The sequence below is a fragment of the Argiope bruennichi genome, chromosome 6, assembly GCF_947563725.1.
Source record: "Argiope bruennichi chromosome 6, qqArgBrue1.1, whole genome shotgun sequence".
In the NCBI taxonomy this organism is placed as follows: domain Eukaryota; kingdom Metazoa; phylum Arthropoda; class Arachnida; order Araneae; family Araneidae; genus Argiope; species Argiope bruennichi.
In genome coordinates, this window is record NC_079156.1 from 66,516,158 (window position 1) to 66,528,657 (window position 12,500).

Here is a 12,500-nt window from a genome sequence, read left to right on the forward strand (position 1 = left end):
ATTATGATCCTGAATGCAAAACTCGACAGCATTTATTTAGTTAAATATTATTTTAATCGCAACGGATTACAAAATCGCAATTTAACCTTTCCTAGCATTTGAAAAGATTATCTACAGTAAATATTATCCATATTCTACAGGGAAAAAAAAGCTTATATTGGTAACAAATTTCGAATGTTTTCTTGTTAAAAATGTGTTTCGATTATAATTAGAACTACGTAGTCGATACTAGCTTCTGCAGTGGCGTAGTAAAGGAACCAGTGTAGCAGGAGGAAGGATATAGATGCCTCTGGCACCGATCTAAGGCAACACTAATGAGTCAAAACATTAGAGAGTTTCTATAATTTTTAAGCCTAAAAAATAGTACTCTAAGTGCCATTTACACTTGCTAATTTATTCATTTCTAAAAAGTTTGGTAGTCTCATAATATGCAGTATTTATATCGAAACTTTGGTCTTTTGCTTCCATAGATGTTTACAGCAGCATTATTGCTCCAGAACTGAAGGCCGATTTGGCAACAGAAACTTGGCGGAGAGGCTCTGGTGGATTTTTACCGCCAAATTGCACTTCCAGTTATACTGTTATCGATATTTCTCAGATTAAAATGACTGTGAAAATGGGAAGAAAAAATGAAGACCTCGTCTTCTCATCCACCGAGGACCATAGTAAGTGGGCCGTGTCTTTAAGTTCGTCCAAAAGATGGATTTGTGTTGGAGACATGAATAGAATGGTATGATTTATTATTATTATTATTATTTTGAAATTGTCTTCATGTTTTTGTTGGTATGTTGTAGTTTTTCCGGATAAAATTTGTTGTCAATTGTCTTACATATTGCCCTATACAAGGCATCCCTGAATTTACGGGCCAAACTTTAAGGGCAGGTAAAATACATATAAAGAAGCATTTTTGTATATCAATTTGGTGTTTAAATGAAAAGTATAGGTAGAGCAAGTAAGTGTAAGTACACTCAACAGCCAAAACATTATGACCACCCCTATATTTTGCAATGAATTCGCCTGGATGACGTGGAAGTCACGTGATCAGGTGGAAGTGGTATTTAACTGCTGCTGGAGAGTCTGAAGAATCACTCTTTCACTCACTTCTGTGTGTGATGGGAAAGGCTGCGGATCTAAGCGACTTTGATAGAGGGCAGATTGTAATGACTCGAAGGCTCGGAACAAATATTTCCGAAACTGCACGACTCGTGGGTTGTGCGCGATATACAGTTGTTAGTACTTATGCAAAGTGGATGAATGACGGTGAAAGCAGCAGTAGGCGACATGGTGTTGTACGTCCAGACGCTATCAAAGAAAAAGGTCATTGGAGACTGTCTCGCATGGTGAAGCAAAAACGGAGCCAGACAGTGGCTCAGCTGACAGTCCAATACAATGCAGGGCCAAGTAGAATAGTATCGGAGCACACTGTTCAGCTTACACTGTTGGATATGGGGCTACGCAGCAAACGCCCCACTCCTGTGCCTTTGCTAACCAAGCGTCATCGCCAACTGCACCTGCGCTGGGCCCGGGAACATCGTGACTGGTCCATGAATCAGTGGGAGAGAGTTGCCTGGTCAGATGAATCACGGTTTGTCATGCATCACGCCGATGGCCGTGTCAAGATACGCCGTCTTCCAGGCGGACAGTTGCTCCCTCAATGTACAGTAGGTCATACACAGACCGGTGGTGACGGTATTATGCTTTGGGGGACGTTCTCTTGGGCGTCTCTGCGACCCGTAGTTGTGGTAGAGCATACCATGAATGCTATAGGGTATCTGAACATCATTGCGAACCAGTTACACCCTTACATGGCCTCTGTTTTTTCCAGCTGGAAATGGAATGTTCCAACAGGACAACGCCCCTTGTCACAAGGCTAAAATTGTGTTGGAGTGGTTCCAGGAACATGATGCTGAATTCCAGTTAATGTCCTGGCCGCCTAACTGACCGGATCTCAATCCGATAGAACACCTTTGGGATGACATGGGACGGCAGCTCAGAGTTCAAAGACCACCAATTCGCAATATCTCGGATTTGCGTGATCGTTGCTTAAACATTTAGTACAATCTGTCTCCGGCCATCTACCAAGGACTTGTGGCATCCATGCCAAGGCGGGTTGAAGCTGTGTTGCGCGCCAAAGGTGGGCCAACTCGTTATTGACAGGTGGTCATAATGTTTTGGCTCTTGAGTGTAAGTGCAAGCAAGACGGCTAAAATGTAGTGTCTACCAGACCGCCAATGACTCTGATAAAAACGTCATTGCAAAACTTTCAGTCACCGCTGCAATTGTTCATGGAACACCTGGCATCGTAGAAGAAGTATACGCTAATTATTTGCTAGACACTATCAAGCCTGTATCGATGTCGTTGGTGGCACATTTGTGCATTTATTGAAATATTATGCAAGTAAAGAGCTTTCTCTTCATTTCCTCAGCGTTTCTTGTTTTTCCCGCCGAAACTTTTCATTTTCGACCTCACATTGCTATACAAAAATGCTTCTTTATATCTATTTTACATATCCTTAAAGTTTGGCTCATGAATTCAGGGACACCCTGTATATATATATATATTTCATAAAAAACTTCAACAACCCAGGTAGCACAGTCTGTAGCACAATATTGTGAAATGTTATATGATATTATATATTATTAAATATTAAACAATATTGTGAATACTGTTTTATATCATAAAATTAAAATTCTGTACAATATTGTTACGAATCTGTGCTGCTGCTTCCCAGCATAGTCGGCTCCGTAATAGGTCCCAGAGCTTGGCGACAAACTTGGCGACTTTGGCTCCAAAATAGATTATACCCGAAACATCGAGAATTTTCCCGATCCGTCCAGTAGGAACGGAGATACGCCTTGAACGTTCTTGATTGGTTGAGAGGCTTCTAGCCCGCCTCCTAAGACCTATAAAAGGAGCTGCAGCTGCCGGGGAGTGGTGGTGAATTGAGTAGTCGAAGAGTAGTCGGTAGCGACAGAGAAGAGTCGTCGTGGACCAGTGAAGTCGAAGAGTCGTCGGAAGCGACGGTAAAGAACTGGCCTTCCAGAGATGAGCGGAGCAGCGACGGAGTGAAGCTAGTGCTGAACTAAGCTGTGTGCTACTGTCTGCAGTAGAGTCTGTTGTATGATGTTGTTGTATGCTGCACGTCTCGGCTGAAGATAATCTCTTCTGTGCTGTATATAGTTGTCGTCTTTGTGCTGTCCTGTGTGTCTTCGTGTAAATAAACTTCGTTATTCTTTTTTCTACTGCCGCTTGCTGATTGAGCGTTCTCCACACCATATAACTCCCACTATCGAAACGAACCTGGAAATTTCGTAACAATATATGTGTGCTACTAGGGAATGGAATAATAAATGATGGATCTACATCAATAAAGAGCGAAGTTGTCAATTGCTACACTGCTATATATATATGTATATTGAATATTGGGTAAGCAAGGTTGTAATTGTTTATAAAAGAGGGCTTGTAAAAAAAATTAACTAGTAAAAGTCTGTGCGCTGGCATGTGAAAATATTTGTTTGCAAACCAGATCGTGGAAAAATTAAGCTTGCCTTTCTGTTGATAAATACTGCTGTCCTATTTTGTTTTTGAACTTTTAAAGGATTCAAAAGAATCAGTCGCATATTTAATCTCTGTTATCTTCAATTGAATAGGCCATTTTGGACTGGGATGATATCCAATTTTTCATAAATTCACTGCTTAGTGGTTTCGACGTTTTTACATCGACTGTTATATTTCATATGAAAACGGAACATTTTTCATTCATTAATGCTTTTATAGATAGATCTCATTTCAATACTCATTTTGAAAACGGGTCATCTAAATGCTCTTCCTACCTAAATTTAATAGAATTTTCCGAAAATTCAAAACAAGGTATGCTACATATTAACACATAACTGTTTATAAAACTTAATGTAACCATCAAGTTTTAAGCGTTCTTTAAAAAGAAAGTTCTCTGCAACCAAAGTTATGAAAGAACTTTTTCTCAGGAGTAGAAAGTTCAGAAAGCGAAATGAGTAGAAAGTTTTGAAGTATAGGGCTTGGTTATCACAACTTTTAAAATTTTAATCCAGTAAAAAAAAAAAAAAAAAAAAAAAAAAAACTGCTGTAATGGAGTCTTATATTTATAACATCTTGAAAGAAATATTTCAATTGAAGAAGACAAGAACTAGATTTCTTTCTGCCATCCATCCCAAATCTAGAAAATAATCTGTCTGCCATGAAAAACTTCGTATCAGTAGTAAGAAGTATAAGACATAAAGAAGTTATGCCCCTATATATAATTAAGGAATTTTAATTCCACCAAGTCCTTAAATCATCGGGTTCGATAGTAGTGGGTGTATGGCGTGAAAATAATCAGCAAGCCTCAATAATGAACGACGACTGTTATTAAGTACGAAGACATGAATGCGCACAGACGACAAATGTATAGCCGAGACGAACACAGGCAACGCACAGATTCACACTACAACACACAGTAGCTCACAAGTAGTAATTGATAGCAATGGTAACCACAGCACACAAAGCTGTCAGACAGAATTTAGCAGAAGGAGGGAATTCACTCTGCGGCCTCTCCAAACGTCTGCAATTCTCCATAGTTCTCCTCGTTTTAGATGAATCCAACTGCCGACTCACTACTGCACGACTGGCTGCTCCACACACGACACGATGCTGTTTCTGAAATAAACAACAGGACTCGGCACACAGCTCAGTTCAGCAATCGCTTGAGCTCCGCACGAAGCTTGTTCTTCGCTGGACTATTCCGCCGTTGCTTCGTTATCCTTTCGACGACTCGATCCACGACTCACTGACTACTCACAGCAGCTTGAGACTGCTGGCCTTTTATAGTTCCCGGGAGACGGGCAGAGAAAGTTCTGGATCAATAAGACGAATCTCGGTTCCTATTGGTTGAATTGCTAAAATTCTGGAAGTTTTCTGTAATATCTATTTTGTCACTAAATTCATCGCCGAGTCGCCAAATTTGTCTCCAGGCTCTGAGATCACTGACGCGGCACCCCATCAGCCAACAGAGCTGATCGTAAAACGGTCTTTACAGTGATTGAATTAATTGTACTGGGACGCAACATTACAGATTTGTAATGTTAAAAAAATTTCAACAATGGAATAATAAATGATGGATCTACAGCAATAAAGAACGAAGTCCTGAACAACAATGGATTTCTCTTTTACTTATTTTGTCTGTTATATTTTTAGGGAAATTCCTTCCAATGTGTGTATAATGAAAAGTCCAAGAATTTCAATGAGGTCATTTCACGCGCACGTGACAGATACCAAACAAACCGCATCTGTTCAGTTTTAAACTATTTTGCGCATATCGAGATGTATTCTGATAATGTTGATAAGAACACTGAAGATCGGTCTCTTTTCCTTCAGAGGTATTTTAAATTACTGGCATAACTTTGGGTTTCAGTTTCCTATATTTAGTAAATAGATACATGCTGAATGAACTTTCTTCAAAGTGATCGGAACATAGCATCGACTTCGAAGAAGGCTTTAAACCTTCTATCCCAATGGTAACAACCCAAACGTTCACCGAGTCTGGATTGTTGAAAGGAAACTTATAAAGCGTTTTATCATGACAATATCATTCTTGTGTTTTGCATTAAAGCATCCAGCAACACAATAGTATTTCACCTTTTAATCTATACTTATAATAAAGCTCAATGCTCAATGTGTGTGTGTGTGTGTGTGTGTGTTGGCGCTCTACAGGCCAGACCGTTTGACATACAGCTACCAAATTTGGTACATGTATACCTTGGAGGTTGAGAATGTGCACCTGGGGTTTCTTTTTCCGAATTTTTAATTAGAATTTTAATTATTAATTAAAAACTAACTTTCCCGCCAAAAAAATCTTCCATTTTCCCCACCGCCAACTTTTCCGCCAAAAAAATTTTCCATTATCCCCAGCGCCAAACGAGAAAGGCTTCAGTTTTTTTTTCTCCCAACAGTAATGAGGCTAGGGTTAAAATTTTTCGGCGGATTATTTCAATCGGTTCTGTTTATTTTCTTAATGTTTGATGCATTTAAAATTAAGCATTGTTAATGAATCAATCTTTCAGATTCATTCTGAAGTGCTTTTTAATTAAAATAAAACAGAATAAAGGAAATTAAAAATTTCTAATCCGCATAGCGTTACCCCAACTAGCGTAGAAAAAATCACGTATTTGCGTTACGTAACCGGCGAAGAAAATTCACGCATGCGCATTCTGTTCTGATTGTTGCCATGACAACGTTATCAATGGATGATTTAAATTATTTTTGGGTTAGTTGCATGCTTTTGTAAGTAAATTGTATTTATGTTAGTTATATATTTTTTGTATATGCTTATAGTTTTAAGTACATCGTTTTTTAAGTAGTTTTTTTAAAACCTGTTTTCAACCGTTTATTTTAAACGATTCGTTTTATTTTCTTAGTGTTTGATGCATTTAAATTTAAACATTGTTAATTAATCGATCTGCTCATGATGAATCTAAGAAAATTTTGTCGACAAATTCTTGAGATATTACATAAATTAAGAAAGATATTTTTTAGTTCCAATAAGGTTTAAATGCTCAGTGACTCTGTTTTCGTTAATCATGTTATTAAAAAAATTAACATTTATTGACGAACACGAACACACTGATATTCACCGTTACTCTGATTAGATGTTATAAAATCTGAATAGATAAACATAAACGTGTAAACAGCTTTGCGCCGGTTTCTATGGCAACACAGCTGAAAGAGAAAAGAAGTTTCTAAAACAGAACATCTGCTTTACACAATTTTATAGAATAACTTTTCCCCTTTTTCGTTTCATTTTTTTAAAAAATTACTTATTTAATAAGAACACCTACTTTACCCAATTTTTTAGAATAGTTTTTTTCCCCTCTTCGCTTGCTTTAAAAAAACATCTATACTTATATATCAAGTTCAATGTGTGTGTGTGTGTGTGTGTGTGTTGGCGCTCCACTGAAAAGACCATTTGACCTACAGCTACCAAATTTGGTACATGTATACCTTAGAGGTCGGGAATGTGCACCTGGGGTCCCTTTTTTGAATTTTTAATTAGAATTTTAATTATTAATTAAAAGCTAACTTTCTCGACAAAAAATTATTCATTTTCCCTACCACCAAATGAGTAAGAGTTCAATTTTTTTCCCCCCAACAGTAATGAGCCTAGGCTTAAGATTTTTCGGCTGATTATTTCAAAGGATTCTGTTTATTTTCGTAATGTTTGATGCATTTAAAATTAAACATTGTTAATTAATCGATCTTTCAGATTAATTCTGAAATACTTTTGAATTAAAATAAAACAGAATAAAGGAAATAAAAATTTCTTATCTGCATAACGTTACCCCAACTGGCTTAGAAAAACTCACGTATTTGCGTTACCGTATCTAGCGTTGTAAATTAATAAAAATTAATCAGATTATAAAAAAAAATTTTGTTTCAGTAAAAAATATTATTATATTAATTGCAGATTAATTCTTTCCACTTTAATTAAAAGCATAAATTCTACGGGTGCTAATAGAAAATTAGAGAGATACATATTACGTTATGACTGAAGGCCTTTATAATACTATGAGTGAATTATATGACTATCAAAATTTAAAGTTTTAAAATATTTTGATGAAGAAGCTATTAAAGTAGGAATTGCATAAAATATTTAATTATGAAAATTTTAACGAACATTAAGATTGGCGAACCGGCTGGTCGCCAAAGGCGGCTAGTAGATAATAAGAGGAAAGAAAATGACACAAAATTATAACTTCAAATGTAAAAACTAAAGACCCGCTTCATACTGTGCGGAGGACGTTAATGGCAGATTCATTGACGAAAGCTTTGCGGATGAGAGTTTAAATGTGATACGCGGAAGTAGATGACTTTTACGTCACATGAACTGATCCCATAATGGATAAAAATGCGTTATTCCACATTAAAACACGAATGCATTGAGGCAAAACACACCTGAGCGTAATAAAACAGCATTTACATTAACAGCAGTCCACAAGCAGCAACAAACCTTACAGCTTAGAGAGAACTCGCATGAAATCAGTATACCAAAGAGAGACTTCTATCAACTACTCACTTGATGTCGATTCACCTGATTGACATCTTTTGACTCGTCTACAGACTGACTACTCCGACTCTTGAGTTTATATAGGCTGAATGAGAGGTGTCAAATGTTTTAGAGTAGACGTTGGACCTCGATTTCCAATGGAACTATTGTAAGATTTTCGAATGTTATTTTATTTTTGTCGTCAAAGCCGGGAGTCATAGATTCAGCCTCCATTTCAGCAGCCATTGTAATTTTTGTAAAACTATCTTTTTAAACAGATTTACTGTACAGGGACGCAAAATAAATTCGTAATAATATGTAAATTCAGTAAGTTTTACAATGATGTTTTTTTAATCAAAGGTAATTTTTTCACGAAATTGCATGTCTTTCTAATTTAAAGTGGTCTTAATCTTTCACAAACCCCAAGTTATTTTGAAAACAGGCCATCTCCACTTACAGTAATATTTTTTCTGGGTGTCTTGTATAATCATAAAAATATAAGGAGACATTTTTGCATGACATGTAATTACCTTTAAATAAAGAAAATTGCTGATTTACGTTTTCTTCAAATATATATAAAGTTTGCAAAAATGGAGATGGTCCTTTTTCTTAATTCAATTCTTCCTTAATTCTTCTTTTCTTAATTCAATTATTCTGACTTTATCATTTTATTTTGCCAAATAAATAATTTATTAGAATAATCATAGTAAGAAATTACCACTTGTACATTTTGTAATTGATCTCAGGGAATGAAATTTTTACAATGATTTTTGTTATAAGTATCAATTTGCTAAAAATGCATTTGCATCTATGCATTTTTTTTTTTAAATTTTATATATGGACCAGTTTATTTTTTCAAGTTCCGTGGCGCCATAAAAAAAGGGAGTTGGGAACAAAATGACAAAATTTATTACCAAAAGTTATGCACAAACATAGATATTTTTTTTTTTTATCTAATCGATATAAAGATTGAGGTATTTGTCATATAGCAGACTAGATTTTTGATCTCCTCTTTGAAGAGCGTTGCCGTTAACAATGTGAGATGAGTCTTAAGCTCTTCATTGGTCGGAAAATTTTTCAGTTTCCTTTAAAGGAAAGAGTATGGAGCAAGAATGTTTAAACACAATCCCTTTAAAAGTCGTCATTTTCGCATACTCGTTTTCTAGGTTTCCAATATTCATCTTTTCTTTCGAACCATGTGATCGACTTTTGGGGGTTATGTGATGCGCGAGGATAGAACCTGGGACCTTGTGGTTCGCAGTCCAATAACATAACCATGATACCAAAACAGTTGCTCGCTCGGGTAGCGTAGCTGTTAACTGGCTTATAAGCTATTCATCACAAACTCTCCCTCCAGTGAGTCGGAGGTGAGTAACAGCTTGCCCTTCTTCACTTCTTCATCGATAATACAGCTTAGAACTAACTGATTATCATATCCTTGACTTGAAGATCTGACTAGGATGGCCATCTTTTAGATAAAAGAGGAATTTCAAAGGAGCTCTAAGACCCTGTATTCGAAGGCCCTGTATATCGGAAATCTGGCTTACTGATATGACAAATGTTTGCATCTTCAGGCAATTAAGCTGAAAAGTAACCATTTTTTTGATAATAAATGTTGTAATTTGATGCCTTGTCTTTTTTTTATAGCCCATCAGAACTTAATAAATAAATTGCCTTCTTATTTATGACAAAAACTTGGCATCAAATCGCAATTCCTTTAAATGCCCTTTTTAAATTTCAGGATTCCCAAGCAAACCGTGGAGGTGGTGCCTTGTGTTTTCAGTCAGCAAAAATTAGAAGAGCTTATCAGTCTCTGATCGCTGATTCAGATCGCTGTCCGATATAACACATGCCTTGAAATATTGGTCATCATCTTTTAGTCATGTTTCTTTATAATAATTAGTCATAGTGATTGTCACTTATTATTTTATATGGTTATTGTTTTGAGAAGCTGAATATCATATTTTAGTCAATATATCTATTTTATATATTAGTCAATGTATCTCAATATATTTAGTTTAATGATTATTTACTTGTTATTTTTGTTCTGTTATTTTGTTGAAATCTAAATAGCAGAGTTTAGTGTTGGTATTATCTTATTACGATGACTTACTCCTTTTTTGTATGACTATATAGATTTTTTTCTGAAGAAACTAATGATTGCTCACTTGTTATTTTTGTTTGGTTTTGCTGTTGTGAACCTGATTATCGTATTTTAGTCTTGGTGTTATACTGTAATGATTGCTCATTTTATTTGTATATGACTAGAACTAAGTACCATGTACTGATGTCTTTATATATATTTATATATTCTCTAATTACTCATTGATTGTGTATGTGTGCAACATATATATGATTTGGAGATTTTAGTCATTATATTTTTTACTCTAGTGATGATTCATTTGTACTTTTCATATAATTATTAAAATCTATATAGCATAGTTTAGTATTATCTATTAAGAAGGCTTACTCCTTTTTGTATGGCTATATAGATAATTTTTTTCAAGAAGCTTTTTATGCTTATGTTTATTTGGTTTTGCATAATTTCTCAAATGAAGAAATCTCATTTTTTTTATTAATTTATTTAATATTTAATGATGTAAAGGTGACAAAAAATTATTTTTTAAAACCACAAGCACAAGAATGTTATATTAGAATTAAATTATATTTATTCTACTAAGAGAAATGAATTTTTATTATATTATGAGAAATAAATTATTTCAATTCTTAATGGTATATTTGGTATATAATGCTATATTTGAATAAAATAGTATAATTTAAAAAAAAATCTGTATTTTCAATACAGATTTTCTTATCATTTCAACATAAAAGAATCGCAAGTTAAAAAAAATATTTTCATTCTTTATAAGATTCAAATTTATCTAAAAGATTTCATCGTATTTAAAAATAATTTTGTGCATGTAAATTTAGCATTAATTGAATTGAATATTATAAATCATGTTTTCATAATTAAAGTGTAATAATGATTGCATTTTAAAAGAAAAATAAATTTTACATTATAACATCATTTTGTGGGTTATATCTATTTACTGTATCGAAGATATTGCATCCAAAAGAAAAGGATTAGTTGGAGTTTTAATTCATAAAATGAAATGAATTTAATAGTTATTTGGCAGTTTTAATTAATTATTTGAAATAAATTTGCTTAAAAAACTTTTTTTTTTTTTTTGCTGGAAAAGTTTTTAATAAATCTTTTTTTCATTTCAAAATTTTGAAGCAGACAAGCATGGAATTTGGTAATGACTGACTGTTTTAGAATTTTTTTCTTGTAATTTACTAAAAGATTTCTTTTTTTAAAAATCTATATTACTTATTATAAATAGTGGAAGTATTCATACAAATTAGCATCAAACTGTTTGTATTGGATTCATATAAATTAGTATGAATTAAATGTATTAAATTTGTATGAATTAAATCAATATTGAACTGTACAGTAGTTACACATGTGAGTGCTATACGGTTCAATCTTTATGTATTCATTATAAATGTATTCATTATAAATCTTATGTATTCATTATAAATCTTATGTATTCATTATAAATCTTATGTATTCATTATAAATTAAAAAAACCCCTAAGGGATTTTATATTTGTTGTATCCTTTTAGAAAATTCATTGTGGTATGCTTTATAATTTTACGTTATTTAAGTGTAAATGAAGACCTTTTTATACAAATTCATGTTATTTTTTTATTTTACGAATTTCGTTATTATATAACTTATATAAGAAATTATAATATTATATTCATCATTGTTTTAATAATTTCTTATTATTAAAAAATCTTGTATCCATTCATTTTTTATGGAAATTTAATGATATTGTCATTTTTAATTTTTTCTTGTTATTTCTATAAAAAAAGTCTATTATATGATTTATATTGTTATATAAAAAGAAATAAAATTCTGAAATTAGAAAAATATTTATATTAGTTGATCATGTGAATGTGCATTATATTAATATTCAATTTCTATATTCATCGAAAAATTAAGGAGAATGTATATTAAATTTTGTTATATATTTTGTAAAGATTTATGAACTAAGAATTATTTACATAAAAAGAAAAACCAACTTCTACCATTATCCCAAGTATTTACTTTTAAATGTAATATTTTGCTCGTGAATTGCAGTATGTCAGTATAGTACTAAAAGATTTTGTAGCTTTTTGTATAAGATTTATATGCATGTTATGTATTTGAATAAATTCAATTTTTATGAAATCCAAAAACTCCCGATGCTCATTTTTCCTACTCTTCGGACCATGCTCCTGTTTTCTTAGACAAGATGTGTCTTCTAATCATGATCCAAAAGATAGTTATTTAACCATTAATTGTAGGTATATAATTTTAATTGAAAAATCTTTAACTGACATAAAGTATTATATCTTTTATTATTTAGTTGATAAATTCAGTTCTGAAATCTAAAA

At 33.3% G+C, this 12,500-nt stretch overlaps 1 protein-coding gene across 2 annotated transcripts in view; it reads left to right on the plus strand.

Annotated features, from left to right (window-relative positions):
• LOC129971146 (plancitoxin-1-like) overlaps positions 1 to 11,874 on the plus strand; it is a 35,568-nt gene extending 23,694 nt beyond the window's left edge. Inside the window, exons 6-7 of one of the 2 annotated variants that reach the window (XM_056084642.1) lie at positions 471 to 730; positions 9,799 to 11,874. In XM_056084642.1, coding sequence (XP_055940617.1) covers positions 471 to 730; positions 9,799 to 9,903 — 365 coding nt within the window. In that variant the 3' untranslated portion in view covers positions 9,904 to 11,874. The remainder of the gene's footprint in view (positions 1 to 470; positions 731 to 9,798) is intronic. The other variant, XM_056084641.1, reaches the window with a different exon arrangement.
• Positions 11,875 to 12,500: the final 626 nt, after the last annotated feature.